The following is a 25,585-nucleotide window of genomic DNA, read 5'->3' as shown; positions in this document are numbered from 1 at the left end:
CAAAAAGTTGAAAGCATTTCTTGGCATTAAGCATGTTAAGTGTTGCACATTGAATAATAGTGTTGATAATATTGAAACTAAATAGAGTTTTGTAAATTTCTGAAATAGAAGGTTAGGGTTTGAATATGTAATGAAATCACGCGTTAAACAAACACATTCGAAAAGCGCCACTTCAGAAATAGCTGAGGTCCGGATGTATCAGCCCCACTCCCAAAGACCCTCGAAGAGTAATCTAGATGACCTGGTCACAGGGCGTACTTCTTGCAAAAATTGTCGTCAACAGATTGCCCACAGAGGAACTGCAATTTGTTTTTGCAAAGCTGGAATGTCAAAGAAAAACAATATATGATTGCAAAAAGGCTCTTATATTTCGTATTATTTTCTAAATACAAGCTATTCTCTTGGTAAGATTTTATTTTTTCAAATTTTGTACAATATTTGCTCATTACTTTAAGCGTCTGTTTCTTTCCTTTCAAGGCTGTGGTACACATGAACAGCAATGCAAGGTTTCCATGAAAAAGCGTTGAGTTTTCCTGCCGCTTAGTTCTCTTCTCTGACTGCACTCGGAACCGGCTCCTCTTCAAGATGGCCGCCGCTCTGCCTCCAGGAGATGTCCGGGATGGGGCGGCCGGCTCTTTGGCGGGCTCGACAGCTCCTCCTTTCTGGCAGGCAAGCTTTGCACCGGGCGGCATGGCGGCAGTAAGCGGTGTGGGGCTTGGCTCTCCCCTGCAGCAGGGCCTGAAGGAGGCTCTGCTAGAAACCCTGAGTGGCATCCTTTCCGCTACCCACGAGGTGCGCGCGGCAGCTGAGGAGCAACTGAAGGTTCTGGAGGTGACCGAGGGTGAGTGTTAGGGTACCATAGGCGGCACATGTGATGAGTGCACAAGTCTGTCAAATCTGTCATAGTTGCGTTGACCGTCTTTTAACGCTGTTATGTAGGTCTGACTTGCATTACTTTCCCTAAACTGCACTTGACTATCTTAATATGTGGGTAAAAACGAGAGGCTTCCCACTAAATGAAGATTGCTTGGAAGCAATGGTATGTTTGAAGTATGGTGACCACCTGTAATGGAAGCAAATTCTGGACAGTGGGTGTTAAAAATTCATGACAAGTTTAGGACAAATGGTCAATTTTACAAACCAATGGGAGGAAGTCACGCAATATTATATTAAGTAAGTAAATAGATGCCTAACACGAGTACAATTCAAAATAGGTTTATGTTATTTGGTCTGTATAATTCATTAACAGTATGCAACTGGACGTATTTGAAGATTGAAAACCAACATACATGCATGTGACGCCTTCGGGGGGTCCTCACTCCACCAGCAGGTACGGGACAGCTTAACAATTATAGGTGGCTTTGATGAGAATAATGATTACACGCACACAGGTTACTGGGCTGGACCGGAAGTCCTGTGCGAACCCGGCCCGTTTATTTATAGCTCTCTGGTAACGCCTGGCCAGAGAGTGATACATTGTGTGGGGATGATTCTGGGTTGTACCCGGTCAGTGAAACTCTAGAACGCTACATCCCTTCCCAAGTTGGTATATGAAACAAATTACTGTCCAAACAGTTTAACAAACAAAGTCTGCCAATCGGCAGCTTGGCCGAGGGTTCGGCCGGAGGCTGTACTGAGGCCTGTGGGAATATCGTTGGTTTCTTGGACTGGTAGGTCCCGCACCGTAGGCCCGATGATCAGGGCTGTGAGGCTCAGGTACTGGTGATTTAGCTAGACTTAACGACTGGGCTTCGTCCACTGTAAGTTCTGCATCTGCCAACTGTTCTTCCGGGAGCTCTGACAGAGGTGCTATAGGCTGGGCTCTGGTTGTAGCTAGAATTCTTTTGAACCATGAGACGTTTCTTGTCACGGTCTCGCCGTTTCTCTCCGCAGTGACAGCTGTTCCATTAGCTGACTTCACCACCCATACTCCGGGTTCGTAGGGAGTTCGAAACTTCCCTGCGTTCCAGCGATTCCATAGTAGCACAGAACTCCCTTGAACAGTTGCGCGAACATATCCAGGATATCATCGATTTGTAGGACTTTTACAGCATTTGCAAAGGCAATCAAACTGAGGTCTTCGGCCGTATGACTACCAACTAGTATGTCAGCTTCTCTATCCACAATATGGACGACTGTCGTCACCTCCTGATTCTCGTGACTTCACCCGGACAGTCATCTTTCCTTTTAAAGGCAAAGGAGTCTGGCTTCCGTACGTCAGAATCTTTGAAGGAGTGAGGGGTGGCCTCTGGTTTAGTCTCTTGTAATGCTGCGATCCCATTACGTTAACCGTTTCTCCGGTGTCGATTAGGCCAGTCACCGGAAATCCATCGATCTCGATGTTGCATTTGGGTTGTGGCCGTCGTCTCCTTTTAAGATCGCTTGCAAATGACACAAAGTAACACTCTTCGTCTTCTTCCGTGGACGAGTCATCCAATCGCTGTGGGCCACGGTTGCACATTCTGTTCGATTTTGATGTCGTTGGCTCCTCCAATGTTAAATTCCTTACTGCCCCTGTTGGTGGCTTTCTCCCGGTGTTGCTTCTCCCGCGTGAACCTCCTCGACATACACTTTCGAAGTGATTCGGGATTCCACATTTTGAGCATGATTTCCCTCTTGCTGGGCAGCTGTCTGGCGGATGTCTTCCCTTCCACACCATCCACACAAAGTTCGTCGCGTCGACCTTGCGGGCCACCGGCCTCTTCCTCCGCGAGGTAGTGTTCGAATGGCATCAGCACATTCCACTTTGATATTGACTGCTTGATCGGTTAGCGAGTGGCGCGCAGCCTCCATTGCTGTCACCCGGACGTCAGACAGTTCGTGTGAGCGTGCAAAAATTAGGATGGCCTCTTCCTCCGCGAGGTAGTGTTCGAATGGCATCAGCACGTTCCACTTTGATATTGACTGCTTGATCGGTTAGCGAGTAGAGCGCAGCCTCCATTGCTGTCACCCGGACGTCCAACAGTTCGTGTGAGCGTGCAAGAATTAGGATTTCCTCTAATGTAATCCCGGGCTGGCGCAGTATCAGCATTCACAGCGTCTTGTTGAGACACCCTTGGATTAGCTGTGCTGTCACTTCTTTGGTTTCGTCATCCTCTGTGCATGTGCTTGCTAACTCTCTGAGGCGTACATGATATGTATCCATCGACTCTCCTTCTCGTTGTCTGGCCTGCCTGAGCTTAAATCGTTCATAGTGAGGATTGAGTTGGGGGTCAAAGTGAGCATTTAACGCGTCGACTGCTGCGTCATAGTCACTGGTGGCACCAGTGTTCGGAAGGTGTTCTAACAACTTATATATTTCATCCCCTGCAAGGTGTAAGAGCAGTGATCCCTTGACTACGCCGTCTGTTTCCCTCGTGGCTACAAAATAATTGTTGAGGCGGCCAACCCATACTTTCCACCTTGGCGACGCGGTGGCCGGGTCGATGAGTTCACTAAAAGGCGGCAGTGCTGTGATTTGGGAATGTATTGGATGTGTTACCACTGGTGGGGTTACTGGTTGTTGAGCGGCGGGTCCTGGCGCGTTTGACATTGTATGGCTCCTTCTATTGCTTGCCCCTGTGTTCCACTAGGGGCGCTTGGGGTCCTCTTGACCTTGTGTTTTTGTTCTATTTACTTCTCTTCCAGGGAATCTTCCTTTCTTTTCACCCTTTGATGTGCTTGCCTTTACCAATGTTTGTGCGCTGGGTGTGTTCTGGGGTGTTTGGGTGCTCCTTTGTGTAGCACAGTGCATCAGTTTTCCTGCCTTCTTGATATCCCTCTCTGCTTGTCCTCATCAGTTGCACTGTGTTGTCCGCATCTGCCACTACTTGCTGATTTGTGGCTTTACTCCTGGGCGTGTTGTGATGTTGAGCGCTATAATCGCTCCCTTGCTATGCGTTTTCCCCCCCTCTGGGGTTATTATGTTTGAGCCCGGGTGTTTCCTGCTTTTCGCGGGCTTTTCCTCTCGCTCTCACGTCGCTTCCCGGTGAGTGTGGGACACCTCCCGGGTTGTGCGCGATCTGTTTGTTGATCCCCGCTGGGACCTCCAAGAGCGTAGGCAGCCTCGCGCTCCCCTTACCGGCTGACTTCTGAGCGGGCGTCGCTCTTCGTCACCGTGTCTCAGTGCTGCTGGGCTCGGCTACACGGTGGGCACTTTTTCTCTTGACTGGGACCGATATTGCAACGATCCCACCCTCCTCGCCAGTGTGATGCCTTCGGGGGGTCCTCACTCCACCTGCAGGTACGGGACAGCTTAACAATTATAGGTGGCTTTGATGAGAATAATGATTACACACGCACACAGGTTACTGGGCTGGACCGGAAGTTCCATGCAACCCCGGCCCGTTTATTTATAGCTCTCTGTCCACGCCTGGCCAGAGAGTGATACATTGTGTGGGGATGATTCCGGGTTGTACCCGGACAGTGAAACACTAGAACGCTACATCGCACACTTGTTAAAATGTGTCCACTGGTATAAGGAGCAGTTATTACTGATAACTGGGGACTTCGGCCTAAGCATTTTTGATTACTTGACCTGGAAAATAATATACAGAAACAAGCGTTCATCAAACATACACAAACTAATACATATTTTGTAAACCATATATAAAAGTAAATACATTTTTGTTATTGGGAAGGTTGGAGCCATTCTAAATTCAGCTGAGGCCGCTCATCATCCATACTATAGTCTGTTTGATGCACTTGCACTGCTCCCACAATTCAATCTGAGGCTACTAACTTAATTTATAGCCTCCAATTTCAATCTCCTTCACGTTCATGTGTGTATGTATATGTGTATATGTATGTGTATATGTATGTGTATATATATATATATATATATATATATATATATATATATATAAAATATAATTTCAAAGCCGTCGCAGACCCCCCTGTTCCCCGACCAGTTTATTTAAAAAAATAAAATCTTTTTTTAACAATTATCAATAAAAGAAAACAATAAACCAAAGCATCAGGTGTGTCACAGTTCCCTCGTTGGTCGTAGATATAGTCTCGCTAGTACAGAATTATAAAAACAGTATAGAAGTTATGGGTCACAGGGATTCTCGCGCTTCCACTTCCATTGCCGCGCCGGGGGCGTACAGATCTCTCCTCGATAAGTATTCCAGGCCCCCCAAACCTTTCCCCATTTCTCAGGGCTACCCCATGCCACATATACTGACTTCTCCCTGAACATACACCAGTCCAAGTCCTCTGTCCATTTGGAAACCCGGGCGGCTCCCGACCACAGTTTAATAAACAGTGCTCTAGGGTGGAAGTAAAATGTGAATAAAAGACCAATGACTGGCAGGTGCTGACTGAAAGGCTTGTTTAAGCATTATATACATCCTATATCGCATTCTTCCCCTTTCCCCAGATTGATCTTGGCAGCAACAGTATAATAAGGAGCTTAAGGTCTAGCTACACTGCGATGGACGTGTATTAAAAGTGATAGATTTCAAACATGAACTTAGAAACATTCCTGTGCCCATCGCATAACAAAAATGGCACTAATGAATGTCGGATATGGATAGCCTATGAGTGGACTAGCATTTTGCAGGAGGAGCAACATGATGGGCTGTTATATGTAACACAATGATTTCGAGCAGCACATTATCTGAATTTACATATTGTAATTGTATTTAATTTGCGCTTAATACCCATGACGAGGTTTTGCAGTGCTTTTTGCTGGGCAGCACGCTGCTTCGGAACACAAGGTTGGTAGTTAATTACGTATTTTTGGGTTGGAGCAGTCTGACTTTCAGAGGAAAGAGAGGTTGTGTTCTTGAAAATGAGTTGTGGACAGTTTGCTGAAATATAATAGTAGAGATTAAGGCAAACATCTATGTGACAGAAGCTTGTGCTCAGAGAGAAGAGACATGCAGAAAATGAGAGGGACATTTTAAAGAAAAATGGAGAGGGAAATTCAGAAGTTTTAATTAAAGGTCTGTTTTTCATCCTGGATTTTAGGAATACAGCCAGATATTTGTGAGGTGGCATACAGTTTGAGGGTGCAAGACTGTAGGAAGAAACATTATTTGCAAGTGCAGATTGTGTAATGCTAGGTATTTGTGTAAATATTAGTCAGGTAAACAGTCTTTCCGCTACTAGGCTAATGCTAGTTCACTACTCCAGCCAGGTCAGGTGATCGGCTCAAGGTTTGGATGCGAAAAGTAATGTCTGGACACACATGGTACAAAATATCAAGAGTTTTTGATTGCACTAAAAGGAAGCAATAACCTTAAGATCATAGCACTGCAGGCCTCGAAAAATCCACGCACCCTCTCGCTGTGGCAAGTCAGATTTGATCGGATAAATCTATATTTAGGACTTACGGGCCAGTTCTGGTGAGTTGACAACGTGTTCTGTTCAGTCAGACAGTAAAGGAGCTATAAAAATGCCTTTAAATCTTGTTCATGTCACATTTGCTCTGTGTTCAGAGATAGAGGTCAGAAGTCAGTTTACAATTACTTTTTTGTTCTCCGACTACAGTTCCAAGAATTTGTAAAGTGAACTGCCTGACCTGCTGTATGAAATCTGATAGGAAAGCCTGTAGGGTAACAGATTTTATCTAACACACATTTAAATAGCTAATAAGTCAACTGTACAAACATTTCAAAATATATTTCAGCAGTTGTGAAAGCCCATTTTTGCACTTCTGTGCGATGATGAAAAAAATATTTTAATAGGGTGAAAAACAAATCGGAGCACATTAATTGGTGATGTGCATATGATAAATGTTTTCTGAAAACCAATTTTCACTGATTACTGTTATTACATTATATAGTTTTATCAGTAGAGCTGCGAGGTAGTGGGAAGGTTTTTGACTATTTCTTCGTCATTTACGGTCTGTAAATGACCGTGTGCTACCACATCATGCTTAGGTACTATATTTATTAAAAATGAGTGTTTAAACATGACCTGAGAAACACCCCTCGCCCTGCACTGATGACAATGCGTTTAGTAAACTGAGAGGCAAGTCAGGGATCATGTGTACCCTATATGTGGGCTAGATTCTTATTACACATGGAGCAAGCGTTTAGTCTATTTAATCAAAAAAAGAGTTTTGTTTTGTAAAGAAGAAATGCTGATCTCTCATATATAAAGGTGCACTCATGTGAGAATGAAGAAAAAGGCAACTCTTTAAAATAAAATACTTCAAGCAATTTTAGACCAGTTTACTAGTCCAGTACATTACAGTTAGGTTGAGTAGTTTATTCAAGTTACTCTACCTGCAGGTCTAATAAAAAGTTTTGATTTTTCAAGGCCTGCACTGTGAGAAAATACATGGGCAAGGAATATACATATTGAAAATAGGATTCTGTGAATGCTGGAGCCGATGTCTTCTGTTGTTCATCCTCAAGTTTTGCTCATTGTGTACATTACAAAGCATAGCGGAATCCATTTGGATGCCTCTGGTTTGAATTTTCACAGAATGGAGGACAAGGACAGGTTACTAGACGGTGGAAGTGTATTGCCTGCATTCCAGTGACTAGAGGTTGGAGATGCAATCACTGGCATGAAGAGGACAGTGATAGGACTCGTTTTACAAAGTTACTTCTCTTGCTTGAGTAGATATTATTGAAAAACATTATCCTGAATTATATTGGGTTAAAAAAATATATATATATTTTACTACAAAGCAGTATCAGACTGGGGGATAAATATAGCCAATTATTATGTGGTCAAGGAAGGTCAGCAGTAATAATTATATCCTTGGTTTTGCTATCAGTATATTCTGTGGTACAGTGCTAGAAGTTTAACTGGCATTGTGTTTAAGAACAAAATGTATTAAAAGAAAGAAGGTACAATTCCTAGGAAGTAGTTACTTTCAATTTTAGCCGTCTTAAAATATACAAGTTCATTTATTTTTCTGCTGCTATTTGAGCTACAACATTTAACTACCAGCTTGAATTAGTGAAAAATATAGGCCTTTGCAAACAGTGAGGGCTAAGATGCACAGGAGCTCATAGGTCAACATCCAAGATGAACTAGACCCATTCACTAGATGTATGATAATAGCAGAAAGGTGTAGGAAGCTGGGTTTCTGTTGCAGTAACCCCCCCCACACTTTTTGCCAGACGACTGATGCACTTTGACTTGATGTGCCCTGGGTCCCTTCCAATCAGGTTCTCAAGGCCTGTGTTCTTTCCCAAAACTGTACGTGGTACCCCCAATTGCACCTCTCTGGCCACATGTCTGTCCCTTGTAAAAGGTACAATGGGTACAAAGAGCACTGTCGCCAGTGATGGCCTCTAAGGGCTGCAGCACTAATTGTGCAACCCTTATAGTCCCTGTACCTTTACACACACACTGCCATTGCAGGCTGCGTGTTTTGGTGCAGAACAAAGTGTAGAGTCGACATGGCACACATCCCTGTGTGCCTTGCCTTCAACACACTACCCTGGCATAGGTCATCGACACCTCTAGCTGGGTGCACTATGCCATTTGTGAGGGGACAGGTGCATGAGTTATGTACCCCTACATTGTCTAAACCAATTCTCAGACATTGTAAGTGCAGTAATGCCATTAAGAGTATATGGTGCTGACAGTTTGTCATTAAGAACTCCACAGCACCATAATGGCTTTACTGAATACTGGGAAGTTTGATATCAAACTTCTCTGGAAATTAAACCCACAATGATGCCAGTGTGGTATTTAATGAAGAATGCACTCAGAGGACATCTTGGAGATGTCCCCCGAAAAACGACCAGCCTCCACTGGGTTCCCTGACTGGTACCCACCAACCTGCCAACACAAGACATGTTTCTGGACCCCTGGGGTAGGGAGCCTTCGTTCCCGGAGCCCAGAAACAAAGACATTCCTGGGCGGAGGTGGTCACACCTTCCCCAGGCCTTGAAGAGCCATCTGTGGCAGGGGAGCTTCAAAGGCCTTGTCGCCTTTGTAATGTGACCCACAGCCTCTCCTGATATCAGGATCAGGTCCCCTTCCTGTCTCCTCTCCTTTTCAGTGGGAAATTGGGCAGGAAAAATCAGCCCAGCCCAGAAGGTGTGCCTATCTCTGCCAACCTCACACCTCAGGTGGGGGAGGCGAGGTGAAGCTCTGCAGTATCTAGAGATCCTGCTCCAAAAGTCGCCTTGACCTTCAGCCAGTGACTTCCAGAACCTTGAAAGGTCTGACTGTCTTCAACAAAGACCGTATCTCCTGTGAACAGCAGCTCTGTTCAAAAGAAACTCCCAAGACAGACTCTGAACCTGCTGAGGACAAAGAAACCAGACGGCTGGAAACACCACTGCACCCGTTGCTTACGGGCCCAGTTCGAGTGGCCCACCAGTGGCAGCGAGATGCTCCAGAGTCCGAGTCCAGCGTGAGTTGACCCCTTCAGGACTCCCCGATGTCACCTGCAGCCTCTGCACGGAGACCCTGCCCCCCCCAACTGCGAGTGGCCCTGTAAGGTGAAATCCGACCTAAAGACACCCCTGCATCCAGCCGCCCTGAACCCTGGAGAAGAGAACCCAAGGTGCACCTGTGTCCCCGTGCCCTCCAACTTACCTGTCCAGCTGTTGGTTTCTCCCGGAAGTCTTCCTGGAGCGAGCCTGCAGCAAAAATCCAAAACCAGCAACTCCCATTGAAAGCAACATGGCACCCAATGCCAAAACAGCACCCTGCATGCAGCAGCCGCTGTGCTGCTGCTTGTGCACTTTGTGTGCTAACTCAGATCCCCCCTTTTCCCTGAGCCTTACACCAGGAGCTTTGCTCCCACAACCTTGTGGCCTGCTCGTGAGCTGCCACCAATCCGTAGGCCGCCTATCCACCCTGGGAGAACATTGGGCCTCAGCACTCTGCACCTGGCCACCCTTGAGCTGCTGAGGGCGGTTTGAGAGTGCATTCTTAACCCTGGGGGAACTCTGGTTCTAACCCCAGAAATCCAACTCCCACAACCAAGTACTTACCTGTTAATCGATAACCACATCTTCTCCATAGGAATACATTGACTGTTTTTCCTTGAAAATTGTCCTAAGTGTTGTGGAGTTGATTTTGTATGAGATCTGGAAAAACTGCCAATAACTAAACACTGCTTTACTTACTTTTTCTCTAGGACATGTCCCAGTGTAATATTTAGGCATTTCACACTGAGTAGAAAAAGTAATCTGAAAAGTAATCCAATCATCAATATCCACTGTATCGAAAAGATTCACAAACCTGTAACAAAGACATTTTCATTCAGCTTGCTTGTATTGTTCACCTTGCCTTGAAAAGTACCATTTACACTTACCTGTACTAGGCTTGCTTGGTTCTAGAAAATAAAAATGAATACATAATATTTGATACAACCAAATTGGTCTGAGTTCAGTCTTTGAGTTGTGACATAATTTGCTGTTTGAGTGTGTACAACAAATGCTTAACACTACCATCTTATAAAGCCTTACTTCTTGCCCACACTACCATAAATAGAGAGTATGGTGCCATCTACTTTTACCTCTGCCTACCTTTGGGGTTCCACTGGACTCTGTGCACAGTATACCTCATTTGGTATAGTATTTACAGAGCCAGCTTCCTACAGAAAGCATCTGTGAAGTGGTTCTCTGAGAATCCACCATAGTAAGATGTTTGGTATAAATGTACAATACAATTACTCTTATGCTAAGCACTAGAGCTAATAACACATCAAATATTAATCCCCAAACCAAAAGAACACATTTAGCAGTTTCAGAAAGGTAAGTTGCACCTCATGTGAGCAGCGTGTGAGAGTGTACAACCTAATTGGCATTTTCCAGTCATTTAAACCCCTAAGCATTTCCTAATGTAAAGTTAACTATAACTCAAAAAACCAATGCAAATTTTTATTTAACTTTATGTGACATACATGATGTGCTGATCAGACCCACAACATAGTCAAGGGTTTCTAATATAAAAAATGCAGTTTAAGTCTCCTAAGAACCTATTGTTTTTTTTCCCCAGGAAATGCCACATTAGATTATAAATGTATCCAGGATGGCACTGTGTGGAACAGTAGGACTTCAATTTAGCAAACACAGAATTCCACATTGCCAGATAAAAATATGAACTCAGTATGAAATAAGCCTTTGCTCTTAAATAGAGCATAAAACAAAAGCACTTTGGAATTTTTCTGTATTTCTTTTTTTGCATGCTGGCTAGAAAAATGCAGTATGAGTACTTCAAGGAATCCTGCCACTCTTCCGCAGACACTAACAGCCTAAGTTAGGCAATAAACATTTAACCCGGTCCGTGCGTTGTCCGACTGGAGCACTACCTGCCCAGTGCTGCGAACGACTGTTGGCCGATGCAGCCCGCCCACTCTTTAGAACTCCTGCACCGCGGCGAAATAACGCCGTGGTTAAGGAGTTAATGAACAGTTGTTAAAAGAAATGCTTGCACGAAGTACAGTTTACGTATTACTATAATCTATAACTTGGAAGTACTATTGTATCTTAAACCCAATTCTTTGCACATTTTGTAGCAACCTATGTTAAATTGTTTCTAAATGCAAGTTTAAAATAATGACTCTAGCATTAAAAGTGATTTCTGTGTCCGGTAAAGTGACAGCCTATCCCTTCTTTACATGGACAATCCGTAATTTCGGACTCCTGTCTGTTCGTAATGGCTTCTTCAAGTAATGTCGTTTTCCCATAATTGTTGTGCAGAGTGACAGCCAATGCTGTCACTGAATTTAACATCCTGCTCCTCCATTGGCCTCTCAATCTGCAGCATCTTAACAGTCAGAATTAACCTCTCTCTTTTATCAGAATGACTAACATAATAAGTAAATGCCGTCCATTTAAAAAAAATCAGTAATGGACATTAGAGATAATTTACGAACAGTCCTTTTAAATTGCGTCTTGTTGGTCTCCTAGTTTGAAGCCTGACTATTATTATTTCTTATTTGAGCGCAGTACAGACCCCAAACTGTGGTCTTGATGTAGAGAAGAAACCCTCTTGACATTGGCTAGAAAGCATGTCCATAAAATAGACCACATTTTTTGGATGTTTTCTGACTGAGGTCTTGGGAGATCAATATAACGGAGAAAGGAGCTTGCCAAACGTGTTCCTACTCCAGTCTGGTTCCTGAGGAGCTGCCATTCATCGTGGCTTTGTGTTCCATTAGCTGCAACTGTTTTTCCTGATTGTAGAGGTGTTGCAACTATTACACAGTTCTCTAGTTATTGCATTTTGTAGTCACATTTGCATTGTAATCGTAAATACCAATTCCTACTGGTTATGCTTTTCATCACTGTACTATTGTTGCTTTCACATGAAATGCCTTGAAAAAAACCAATGTGTTTCGCAAACAGGAACAGTTTGTTTTATTAAACAGAGCGGCCGGTAGAACAGTTACAGGCACAGAGTCTGAGGACTGTCTCAATTTACAATTGGTTAGCGGCCTCCTTATATAGAGTTCATTGTAGGTAATAAAGAATTTCCAGTGATCCATGTATGGTGAGGAACGTATGTTGCTGCCTTTGAAGTCTATTGGAACGTACAGGTGGGCCTCGACCTTGCATTGACACAATGTGGCCAGTGAGTAACATGTCCAGATATCCGGCAATGGGAGCGCATGATCACTGCATGTGCTGTGTCCTGATTGACCATATGTTCCTAATTCATGTAGCATCTAACTTTATGGTGTTTTGGGATCGCGCATTCCCCTCCGGCCATGTGTGCTTTATTGGGGCAAACTCCCTTGACCATTGTAGTGTCGCTGTGCCTCTCTGTGGGATTGATCGAAGGTTTCCTGTTCATTTGTTTGTCTGCTACCACACACCCCACCCATGACCTATTGATCAGTGACCTTGGGCCTAGGGCTTTTTTTATCAAGTTTTATTCAATTTTTCAAAGATCAACAAAAATACATTGGTAGAAATCATACACATTATTCGAATACAGTACGTTAGAGGAAGACCTCTTGGACTCATAAGGCCCTTGTGAACTGGCCCCTGCCTGTTACTCACCATATACATAACCACTTGGACCCATCATATTGGCAATAAGTTAAACCATTTGCCCCGGGCCTCGAAGAGGGGTTCTTCTTGGGTGCCACACCAATACAGCCCCCGCCTCCTGCCCCGCATGGTGGGCGGCTTGGCCTGGGGCCAGAGCGCGGCAATGTCGCGCTTCGCCACTGCCACTGCCGGTCCCAGGAAGCGCTTATCGGCCCAGAATCTATCGAGGCCATCGAACACTCCCAGGATTAGGCGTAGCGGGTCATGGGGGACCTCCCACCCTAGAGTTTGTGTGAGTTCAAGCTCCACCCCCGCCCAGAACGACGCTAGGGCGGGACATTGCCACACCATATGGTAAAAATCGGCTGGAGCGTGGTTGCAGCGCGGGCAGGATGGGGATGGCCGCAGGTGGGCGCGGAACAGGCGTGCAGGGGTGAGGTATGCCGTGTGGAGGTAATAGAGTTGGACTAGACGCAACTTGGAGGAGGTCATCAGGGTCTTGGGTGCCATAAGGGCGTCCCTCCAATCTGCGTCTTCCAGGGGGCCCAGCCATCCCTCCCACCGGGCACGCAACAGGTCTAGGGATGCGGGCCGTTGTTCACCAAGGAGCGATAAATCTGCAACACCCCCCCTCTACTCAGGTTCCCCATCATCACTTGGGCCTCCAGGGAACTAAATTTGGGGAAGGAGGTGGGGGATGGGATGTGGGCTTGGAGCGCGTGCCTCATCTGTAAGTACTTGTAGAATTGGGAGCAGTGGAGGGAATGGCGGTGTTGTAGGTCTGCAAACGATCTGACGTCCCCCACCCAAACGTCTCCCAGCAGCGAGATCCCCGTCCCCCACCCAAACGTCTCCCAGCAGCGAGATCCCAATGCGGTCCGATTTACGGAAGTTCTGGAGGGACGAGACCTCCTGCAACCAGGCCCCACTCCACAGAGGCGTCTGCCTAGTGAGTTTCCGGTCCCGTTTTACATAGCGTAGGGTAGTTCGACAGGCCATGAGCACCGTCCTGGTGACGGGGGGGGGGGGGGGGGGAAGAGCCTGGGAAACAGGGCTCCCATACAGGTAAGCTTGGATTTGTGCGAAGTCCATCGACCGGAGTTCCACTCGGTACGCCGGGTCGGACCAGCCGTCCGCGAGCCATTCGTAGTTCACGATAAGCCTCGTGGCCAGGTAGTAGAGGTGGAGATTGGTCACCCCCATTCCCCCATCATAGGGGGGGTCTGCGGCAATGCGCGAGGGACATGCGCGGTCTCCGGTCGAAGCAGGCCGTGAAGAGTGCAAGGGAACTAGGGTGGACTTCGCCGGGTTAAGCCTGAGGCCAGAGACCCGTTCAAAAGCCGTAAGGGTGTCCAGACAGCGCGGGCCAGAGCCCTCCGGGTCCGCCAGGAAAAGGAGGTCGTCGTCTGCATATAGGGCGATCTTGTCAACCTGGTGCGGAACCCAGGCCCAGCCGCGGATGAGGTGGTCTTGACGGATGAGGGAAGCCAGGGGTTCCATTGCTAGTGCAAATAGAAGCGTCAAGAGCGGGCAGCCCTGGCGGGTGCCCCTCCGGATAGGGAACGCCTCCTTTGATGAGGACCCTCGCCTTGGAAGAAGAGTAAAGGACCTGGATGAGGCATCGGAAAGGGAGGCTGAAGTCCCTCTTCTACAACACGTCACCCAGGTAGCCCCAATCCACCGTATCGAATGCTTGTTCGAAGTCTAAGAAGAGCAGTGCCAGATACGGGGTGAGGAGGTGGCGATCCGCGAGATGGGGACGTCTTATGCAGTGCTGGGTCCCCCGGGCAGGCATGAAGCCGCATTGATCGGGGTGTACCAGTTCTTGCAAGTGGGGACGTAGTCGTTGGGACACCACGGTGGCGAAGAGTTTCACTTCCGTATTGACAAGGGAGATGGGACGGTAGTGCGTACACACAAGGGAGGGCGGCTGTGTCTTCGGGAGGACTACAATAGTGGTCATATCAGTCTCTGGTGGGAAGGACCCCACTTCGACTACGTGCTTAAACAGGTCCAGTATGTGTGGGACCAACGTGTCCCGGTGGGCCGCATAGTATTCTTGGGGGTAACCGCCGGGCCCAGGCTTTTTGCCAGAGCGCAACAGTGAGATAGCCCCATGTATCTCCTCCGGGGTGAAAGGCCGTTCTAGGGACTCCGAGTCCGTCTGGGAGAGGCAGGGCAGCTGAGTCCCGGTCTGGGTCAGCAAAGTAGCCAGTGAAGTCTTGGGTGGTTGAGCCGCATATAGGGCTGTGTAGTAGCCCGCGAACGTCTGGACAATTTCCTTGGAGGTAGTATTGGGGGCTCCAGTTCCATCCCGGATCTCAGTAATGATGTCAATGGCTTTAGAGTAGGACACCAAATTGTGGCGAAGTTTGCCGTTTTTGTCACCCCATCCGTACGCGTGTGCCACAGATGAGCCCCAGAGCATTTTAGCGGACTCCAGCGAGATATGACAAATTTCTTCTCAGATCAATGTAAGTTGTCGAGTGGAGTTGTCGCTATCATTGGTAGCTTGGGTCTCCTCCAGCTGCGCCGCCTGGGCCTCCAGCTGCATGAGTCAGGCGGATTGTTCAGGCGTTTTGCGTGGACCATACCCCTAGCCACCCCACGCATCACGGCCTTGCTAGCCTCCCACAGTGTTCCTGGCGAGGGGACCGAGCCCGCATTCGTCGAAAAATATTGCTGCAGCTCCTGCCTGAGGGATTCCGTGAAGTCCGCGTCCTGCAGGAACCAGGCATTCATTCGCCACACCGTACGGGCGCCGCCAGGGGGGTTTCCGAGACGAAGGGAGACCGGGGAGTGGTCTGAGATACCTCTGGATAAGATTGTGGCTAGGTCTTAGTGCTATTCTTACTACGTATTTGTGAGCCGGGGTTGATGTGGAGTTCACAACAGACGAATGTGATAATAAAGACGCATATGACACAAGGGAATATAGTGTAATGAAAGGGATACCAGTAACCTAATCCTTTTGTACTGAGCGATAAATTGTTAGAGACTGGGAAACTTCACCCACAATTCTGTGGCATGCTTCATCATAGGCGACCCCGTGGAAAATTTGCCATTTCTGCAGGGTTTACCATGATTTCTTTGTCCTTTGACAGGGGTGTGGAATTTAATAAAATATCTACTTGTCCATGGGGCAGGTTGCTTCATATTTCTACTTGTCCTGTAACAAAATCCACTTGCCCACTTGGTGCCATGTACTGCAGCGACAAATTATGTCAGCAATCTCATTATATGAAAGAGTTCTGATATAGACTCCTTGATTATGCCAGGGCTCATACCATAGTAGTGTTTGAATACTTGCAATCTCCTTATGTTGCCACGTTTCCACAGATCTACATACTGGGGCTGAAGGTAGTGATAAGCAATAGTTCCAGGATCAGAGTACCCTTTTGAGTCGTTGCAAACCTACTAACTTGCATGTTTTAAGGGTATCAAAAACTCTTTTCTTATATATTCCCATACAGAGAAATATTCTCGGCTGGCTTCAGTGTGAGTTGACAGCATTCTGTACTTTCACAAGGAGCATATCGACACACAAAGTATTTTTGTTCATTGCCAGTTACTACTGTGGCAGTGTGTGCTTTTTGAGACCAAAAAACTATTTTCGCTTTTGCAATGTTTGTTATAATGGTGAGGGCCTAGCAGCTCGCACCCCAATAAGGTTTTACAAAAAATATGCATAAACAAGTCCCACATTGACATAACTGAAAAGCTGACCACTAATTTCAGACCCACTGGCTTTGCCAGTGCTTGTTTGTTTTTGTTTCCCATAATCGTATTGAAACTGGCTACACTGATTTTCCGTTATGAATATTTTTGGTAAACACTAGCATGCATCAACACGTTACTAAATGATGATGCAAGAAAGGGTACCTGAAACTTTACAATAGTTTAGCTAAATGTTTTTTTTTCCTGCTTTCATTTTTTTAATGAACATTTTATTTTGAAAGCAAAGAATCAATCTTGATTTCAGGCTTTTGAAAATATTTTCATCAAATCAGAGAGCATTCCGGGAGCATTATACATAGCTTCATTTTGCTAAACTTTGAAAACGTGTGCAAACATTTTTGTACTGGGACCACTGTCAGCAGTGTAGTCGGCGCTGGAGTTCTGGACTTTTTGGTTCCGTCCAGAGGTGTCAGGGACAACACCCGAAGACCCCGGAGTTCAACCTGTCTCGGTGCACAAACAAACAGAAACACGGGCTTCTCGATGGTGGCGTCAAAGACCAAAGGTTTATTACTGCAGGGACACAGAAGTCACAGAAACTGCACACGGGCAGTGTCTAGGAGCCTGTTCAATTTGTACAAAGAGGGTTGTTCCTTATATACTAAATATTCTGCTCGGGGCAAATTCTTTACATGTTACCACAGTTCTAAACATTCGTGTCTTAAACAATAAATATTTGGCGTTGCACAGGAATCGTCAACAGTATCTGATGTCAAAACATTACGAATGAGGGGTTCCCACTAGTCCATCATAATCCCATGTCAATTCTTCATTCAAGACCCGGACCGCCTCATCGTAAATTTCGTTACCTCCCCCTAATAAAGGCCCAGAAGGAAAGGAGCAGAGCCAGGTGTGGAAGATAGAAAGACAGGATAAGAGATATTTGTGGGTCGTAAATGGGCACGGTTACCAGCTTCGGCCGCCTAATCATGATCAGGCCAACGAACACAAGAACCAGTATAGCAGGACTGGCCTCAGGCTGGGGAGGCAGCTCTTGCCGAGTCATGCTGCCACAGCGTTGCTGGCCTAAGGTGCACGTGTCATTCGCAAGGTGAATCGCCGGCTAAAGCCTACGTGTCCTTAAATGAAAAGAGGTCATTGTGTGTCCATTGACTATGTGAGGGCAAGGAATACAAAATGGCTTCCGTGTTCTAAGATGGATGCCATGGGTAGAACAGAAATGTGTTTGTAACTGGAGTGCTCTTGCTCGTAGCATAGCGAAAACACCAGGATATACTAAATGGATCATTTGCGGTCCACTGATACCAAAATTATGTATTTACGACAATGTTACAAACACGAGTAAAATCGTCACGGAACCTCAGACCCTCCTTTTGCCCTTACATAGGCAATTACTCAGTCTATATCAGAGTCAGAGTCTAATTCTATGCTCATTAGGTCAGTGACATGTTGTTGTATCATCATCCTGTCTCGTGCCTTTTCTCCTAATGCAGGTGGTTTTCTGAAACAGGTTGCAGCACAGAGACTACACAGAGCGGGACCACATTGGATAATAAGACAGCACGAGAACAGAAATACTAGGATGACACCAATGACCATCAGAACCTTCCATCCCCACGCTGATACCAGAGTCCAAAACCACTCCATGAAGGACCAGTTTCCCTTATCTACGTGTATAGAGTCGGAAATCTTGTGTAGCTTAGAGATTGCTTCATAGACTGTTGGAGCATTATTTGGAATAAAGACACAGCAGCTCGATTGGATCATTCTGCATACCCCACCTCGATCTGCAAGTATTACGTCTAGAACCATACGGTTCTGCAACGTCATGAGACGATCCGCCTGAAGCTCAGCTGTTAAGTTACTAAGGGCACCAGCAGTTTCTGTAATAGTAGAATCAACTACCCGTGTTAGTTGACGTAGATTTCTACTATTGGCCATAGGCCCCCAAAACGGAAGGAAACCTTTGAAAAAGTCTCCAGCTTCTTGACCAGCGGTATCTTCCTTGCTGAAGACACCTCTTGCTACTCTGGTCTTGTGATAATCTGAAGAAGCAGTGTATGTCGGAGGTAACAATCGAGCAATATAACATGAACCTGAGAAGTCAGCAGGCAGCCATGTATAAGCTCTGTCCTGACAGATGAAGTAGGTACCCCTAGCAGTCAGAAAGGCAGGGGAGGAGTTAGACGGAAATACGTAAGTCTCAACGCACTCACTCCTCCCTAGCTGAGCTCTCGGATTTCTCCCATTTCCTTGCAAACAGACTTGACCTCGGTGAGGCACGACCCAAACTGAAGTGGAGCTTTTACGCTTGCTTTCTCCCAAACTAAGGCGATACTCTGTAGAGTTCCAACTCAAATACACCCGTAATTCATCTCTAGGGTAAGATGGAGTATTATTGACGTCTTTAATCATATCAATAATTCCCTGGACTAAAGCTTTGTTGGCTGAGTTGTATTTAGTGGACCGTGGTGGACGCGGAGGATAGGTCTCAAGGGCATATGAAAAAATGGTCTGAAAGGCCTGAAATGATCCATTGTAGCTAAAAGGCAAGACTAAATAGGGAATGCCTTTATCCATAGTGTGAGGTATCAAGCCGCACACCCAGCAGTCTGTAGTATTAACTACCAGTTGGTGTTGATGCAAGAGCTGTACAAATGTATTGTTAATAAATTCTGAGCGTCGAGCTTGTTCGTGTTCAGGAAATGAGTGAAAAGAATGCATAGAAGAAACCGTAGAAGTAGTAGGATCAAGGGGAGGTACTGTAGTTACTGGCATAAAAATCAAATGTACACCAAAGATGATTCCACCCACCAACGTTATCAAAACGATTAAAAACGTAACTGCACATTGCATTAGAAAGCATTTGCTGTGAAGTATTCGGTACAGTCTATTTCTGCGAACATAAATTACATTTTCTCGTTGCAGCTCAGGAAGCTCCATCTTCTACGACCGTTCGCGATCACTGATGATGTGTACGTAGATGAAAATGCCTCTATCAGCCCTGGGAGTTCCCAGAACTAACAGAAAGATCGACCTTGTGTCTGACCCCCGCAGATTCAACTAGGCACACAGCCACGACCCTACGGCTACCCAGACGGCAAGGCAATTTTAAAACAAAAAGAAACAATACAAAGTATTAGCAAACTTCCTGGCTGGAGGCAATGTATAGCAAATTCAAATCTGAAAATAGGCAGTTTCCTGCTTTATTTGTCCATATTGCGAGAACGTAAGTTGTATCTCAGTTTTGCAGGAGCTGTCTGATCTGGAAACAATGTATTTTCAGCTGACGTTGCAATGTTCACGTTCGCAGATGGCAAATGTTCTTTTGGTGCAGATGGCAAATGTTCAGGGTTCAAAAGAGCAGTTTCAGGAGGAGAGTCAGAATTTGGTGAATCCGTGATCAGTTCTGCATCGCTGAAAGGTATGAACCTGGGGATTTGTTCCGTTTCAGAGGCACCGATTCCTTTCTTTACCCAGTTGTCGTAAGGAAGTGGCAGAGGCACACGTTTGGCATGTGTCGTATGGATCCAGTTCTTCCTTCCGGCCACACGAATAGCGGTTCTCGTTGCTAGTAGGACTTGGAAAGGGCCAATGAATCTGGGCTGAAGATTTTTCGTTCTTGCAAAATTTCTAATGACCACCTGATCACCTGGTTTCAGCTGATGGCCTGGACTCTCCGGTGGCTTTGGCAATGCATCGAAAACCTGTTGGTGAATAAGACTCAATTTAGCAGTCAAGTCGAAAAGGTAATCAATTAACATTGGGTATTCCAGCTGCTTGAATTCTTTTGGTCTAGGTACCCCCCAAACATTTGCAGGACGACCAAAAACTATTTCATAAGGACTAAGCCCTACTCTAGAATGTACAGTTGCTCTTGTTGATAGCAAAGCCAAAGGCAATGCGTCTGGCCAGGACAAACCCGTGGATGCTTGTATCTTAGCAAGTTTCAGTTTAAGGGTGCCATTGTAACCCTCGACTAAACCCGCGGACTGGGGATGATTCGCACTATGAAACTTCTGTCTAATCCCTAGGCCGGCACACACACTCTGCATAACTTTCCCTACGAACTCACTTCCGTTATCTGACCATACAATCCGTGGCATTCCGTATCTGGGGAAGTATTCTTTAAGAAGAATTTTGGCAGTGGATAAGGCAGTATTGTCCTTTAGCGGGTATGCTTCGATCCATCTGGAGAAAGCACAAACTACCACTAGGACGTATTTCAGGTTATTACAACGATCCATGTGAATGAAGTCTAGCTGGATCACTTCAAAGGGGCAGGAAGGAGGAGCGAAGTGACCTGCAGGTGTGGGGATTCCCTTGCCAGGATTATGCATCAAGCATACCATACAATTTCTCACCACTCTCTCTGCACACTTACTAATCCCATCATTCTTCCAGACCGGAGCCAACATCTTACAAATCCCTTTTGAACTGATGTGAGCTGTTCCATGTGCCATCGTTACTACTGCAAGCACATACGCATCAGGCAACATCCAACGCTGTTGTTCCGACAAGTCAATCCAACACCCACTCGAGTCCAATTTACCCGTGCTCTCTCTCCATGCAAGCTTTTCCTCCTCAGTCGCCTCTTTCTGAATTTCCTTCACGCTTTCCACTGTGTCCTCACACATTCCAGACTCAGAAATCCATCTTGCAGACGTTGCAACATACATTCTACTCATCATATTTCTAGCTGTCTGTTTTGCAGTCTCATCAGCAAAAGCATTCCCACGACCAACATCATCCGTGATTGCTTTATGAGCACTGCATTTCACAATCGCAACTTCAGTCGGCAAGGTTAGAGATTCCAACAAGTCATTAACTAGCTGGCCATGTTGAATCTTAGTCCCATGGGACGTAATGAAACCTCTCTCTTTCCACAAACGGCCAAAACTATGGGCCACGCCGAACGCGTACTGACTATCTGTGAACACATTCACTCTCTTTCCCTTAGCTAAAACGCACGCTCTTGTTAGCGCGATCAATTCTGCAGCCTGGGCAGAATTCTGACTCACTCTTGCAGTCTCCACAATCGTACTCAAGGTCGTTACTGCATAAGCAGCAGTCACATCACCATTCTCCAATTTGAAGCAAGACCCATCAACATACAGCGTGCCATCTGGATCTGACAACGGAGTGTTTTTAGATCAATTCGTCCTTTTGTTTCTTCCTCAGTTTTGAAATAACAGTCGTGTGGTTCGGAATCACTCGACTCTTGGCTAGTCGGCAACAATGTTGCTGGATTCAATACATTGCATCTTTTGATCTGAATATGACTAGCTAACAGTGTCAGTTCATAACCTGATAATCTAGCACTGGTAAGGTGTTGCGTCTTGGTTCGGTTCATGAGTGTATCCACAGCATGAGGAACCATAACTACTAGCATGTTGTTCATTACTAAACCAGCAGATTGTCGAATGGAAGCTGCAGCTGCGGCTGTAGCTCTCAAGCAACTAGGCAATGCTCTGGCTACCGGATCTAACGTTGATGAAAAATACGCACAAGGGCGTTGTTTATCACCAAATTTCTGCGTCAAAACACTCAATGCACAACCTTCTCTCTCGTGGACATAGAGCGTGAATGGCTTACTGTAGTCGGGTGTACCCAATACAGGTGCTGAACACAGTGCATTTCGTAACTCAGAAAAACTCTGCTGACATTCAGCAGACCATGGTACCGGACTCGGAACACCTTTCCCAGTCAAGGCTACCAATGGTTTTGCTAAAAGAGAAAAATTTGGGATCCATTGCCTACAATATGAGGTAATACCTAAAAAGGCACGTACTTCTCTCTGTGTGCTAGGAACATTCATCTGTGTAATTGCTTTTATTCTCTCTGGGGTCAACTTCCTTCCCTCCTTTGACAAGAGATGACCTAGGTAGGTCACTTCTTGGCAGCAGTATTGCATTTTTGAAGGTGACACCTTGTGATTCAAATCTGACAAGTGATGCAATAAAGAAATCGTAGCTGTTTTGCAAGTTTCCTTGTCATCAGCAGCCACCAGAAGATCATCGACATATTGTACTAAAGCAGAACCAAGAGGAAGTACGAAAGAATCTAACTGGCTTTTTAATGCTTGACTGTAAATGGATGGGCTTTCACAATAGCCTTGTGGAGCGCGTTTAAACCTAAAGCTTCGTCCTCCTAGAGAGAAACCGAAGATATCTCTGCTTTCTTCGGCTATCGGAATGCTGAAAAAGGCATTTTTCAAGTCGACAACCGAAAACCATGCTGCTGTAGCAGGAATCAACGTTAACAATGCAGTAATGTCTGGAACCACAGGAAACTGTGGAATCACAATTTTATTAACCTCTCTGAGATCAATTACAAACCTATATACTGGAGGTTTTGTAGGGTCAGTTCGTTTCAAAATAGGCAGTACAGGACTATTACAGACATTACCTCTAGTTTCTTCTATAACGTCTTTCTCAATCAGATCATGCACTATCAGTAGGAGCGCACGCTCACCTTCACTAGAGATTCTGTATTGTGGAATTCGTGGAAGTTTGACATTTGCTTTCAAAGTTACTACATAGGGTGGAATTTCCAATAGACCTACATCATTAGGACCAGTCGCCCAAAGAGTATCAGGGAGTGAACGCAGCTCTGGTGGGAGTGCATCCATCGACAAGTACATCGGAGAGATTATTCTTTTACCCAACGTAAGCTGTACTCCTGCTGGAGAACAGTACAATGTCGCGTACAGGCGTTTTAACAAGTCTAAACCAAGCAGATTTTCGTTACAACCTGTCGTCAAAATCAGGGGTGCTTTCAATTGACAGGGTCCAACAGAAATAGACAAAGGACCAGAAACAGGGTTGTGAACAGGGGCGCCCGAAAAACCTACTGAAACGTTTGTTGAGCCAGACAAAGGTGCGCCAGGGAGTTTCGCATGTATGATAGAACTTTTTGCTGCACCAGTATCCAACAGAAACGGTTCGACTATACCTGATGTTGCTACTGCGACATAAGGCCCACTCTGATCTACTGGAACTGATACTACTCCCTCTCTTTGTCCATGGCTGTCCTAGTACTCACTTTGCTGAACTTCCTCACTAGCTTCATAATAGTCTTCAACATGATATTGTGGAGACCTATTCTGTTGGGCAGATTGTCCATTTCGCTGGTCGAAATAATTAGAAGGGCGATCACTCGTCTGCGGAGGCATAGCACCTCGTCCTCGACCTCTAGAGTTTTGCATAGAACTACCACGACCTCTCTGAGCTGCCGCAGCATTATTTTGTGCCCGAACTGGACACTCATTTTTGTAATGACCTTCCACTTTGCAATAAGCACATTGATTCCATTGGTATTGTGGTCTTTGAAAATTATATTCCGTTCTTTGATATGACCCTTGCTGCATATTCGTCTGATTCGTGCGAGGCGGATAAGCTTGCTGTAAAAGTACTTTAGTTTTTAAATCTTTCGTCTTTTTATCTGATTTTTCCTTCTCTTCTTTATCCCTATTTTCATAGTACTGGGCAGTCGCAAGTATTTGCGCAGTCGTAGAGACAGCCCACGCACTTTCAGAATTCTTTAATTTACCACTAAGTTCTGGTAACAGATTGTGCACAAATTTATCAACAAATAGTCTCTGGCCTCCTTCTGTGCTCATATCCTGACCACTATGATCCACGAAAGTCTCCTCGAATCTTGTGAAAAAGTCTGAGACGCTTTCGTCTTTCTTTTGTTTGCACGCGGACAATTTGTCCCAGTTAACGCGTAATGCTGGCATCAAGGTTTTCATTAAATCAATTATTCTACCAGGCAAATTAGCAATTAGGGGTTCTGGTTTGGAACCACCTATTTGTTGACCATCCGCTGCAATTATAGCTGCCCAGTCACCACCTAGGGCAACTGGATGATTCTCTTTACGAATTTTAGCCCAAATTGGTTGCGGTACTACATTACCAAATAGCAGATCTATGTCAGCAAGATTCAATACACAAGCGTCAACTGTTTGAGCCAACTCTTTGTAGTACCCTGCAGGATTTTTACGCGGATCTGGCAAGGCCTGTTTCACTGCTAATACTTCAGCTCTCTTCCATGGAATATGTATCCATACTCTCTGGAATTGTGCCGGAACGGCTGCAATACCAAGGTTTACATTAGCTTGCACAGCTTCACGCCAAATTGGTGGAACCTCTCTCATTGGGTATTGACGATTTTGTTTCGTACTGCGTTTCCCTAACTCTCTTGGTGAACGAAGGGATGAATCGGTTCTATAACTTAGAACCAGTTCCATCGCTTCTTTTATATTTTGTCCAACTATCATACCTGCAGCAAACTCTTTCTGAACATTAATTAATTCTTCTAGATTTGATTCAGGGTCATCCTCTTCCAATTCCTCACGTAGAAGGAAACACATTTCATCGAACACATATCGTTGTGTCGGTTCATTCCATTGCATAAATGTATCTAATACATCTTGTACATTATATCTTCCAACTTTCGAAACCCATCTAAGAGCAGTGGAATCTAATATTCCTCTTTCTTCAGTACTGGGAAGCTGACTACGCCTCTGCACAGAGTCAGAGGTAGGAGTCTTAATCAGAGTTTTATAGAAGGGAGATAGAATATTAGAGACAGAATCAGTGATTCTCCGACGAACAGAAAGCGGAGTCATAATATTAGCAGAGGCAGTAAATAGAGTAGCAGTTGGAACAGATAGATTAGGAACAGTAGGAGTAGCAGGAAAAATAGCTTGGGAACTAGCAGGTGTGAGCGATACAGGTATAGGTAAAGAAGCCGGCAACCCTGGAAGAGGGGTTGTCGAAGGAACATTAATATTGACCACAGGAGGTACAGGAACTTGATTCAGGGGAGCGGGAACACCAGGTTGTCCAGCAACCGGTAATTGAACATTCGGTATAGGTGGAGCCGTAGCACCCTGTGCATACGGTGGGGGTGATCGTAACAAGTAAGACAACAGGGGATCCTTTTCAGGGTCCTCTACTATCTTAGCCGTACTCGAT

General features: G+C 45.6%; 1 protein-coding gene across 1 annotated transcript in view; it reads left to right on the top strand.

Moving 5' to 3' along the window:
* Positions 1-225: 225 nt before the first annotated feature.
* The window catches only part of IPO9 (importin 9), a 514,800-nt gene continuing 489,440 nt past the window's right edge, over positions 226-25,585 (top strand). The window contains exons 1-2 of the mRNA XM_078644100.1: positions 226-404; positions 478-841. Coding sequence (XP_078500226.1) covers positions 586-841 — 256 coding nt within the window. The 5' untranslated portion in view covers positions 226-404; positions 478-585. The remainder of the gene's footprint in view (positions 405-477; positions 842-25,585) is intronic.

This window comes from Lissotriton helveticus, chromosome 5_1, assembly GCF_964261635.1.
Source record: "Lissotriton helveticus chromosome 5_1, aLisHel1.1, whole genome shotgun sequence".
NCBI classification, from domain to species: Eukaryota; Metazoa; Chordata; class Amphibia; order Caudata; family Salamandridae; genus Lissotriton; species Lissotriton helveticus.
The sequence above is the reverse complement of the archived record's forward strand: the minus strand, read 5'-3'. Positions and strand labels throughout refer to the sequence as shown.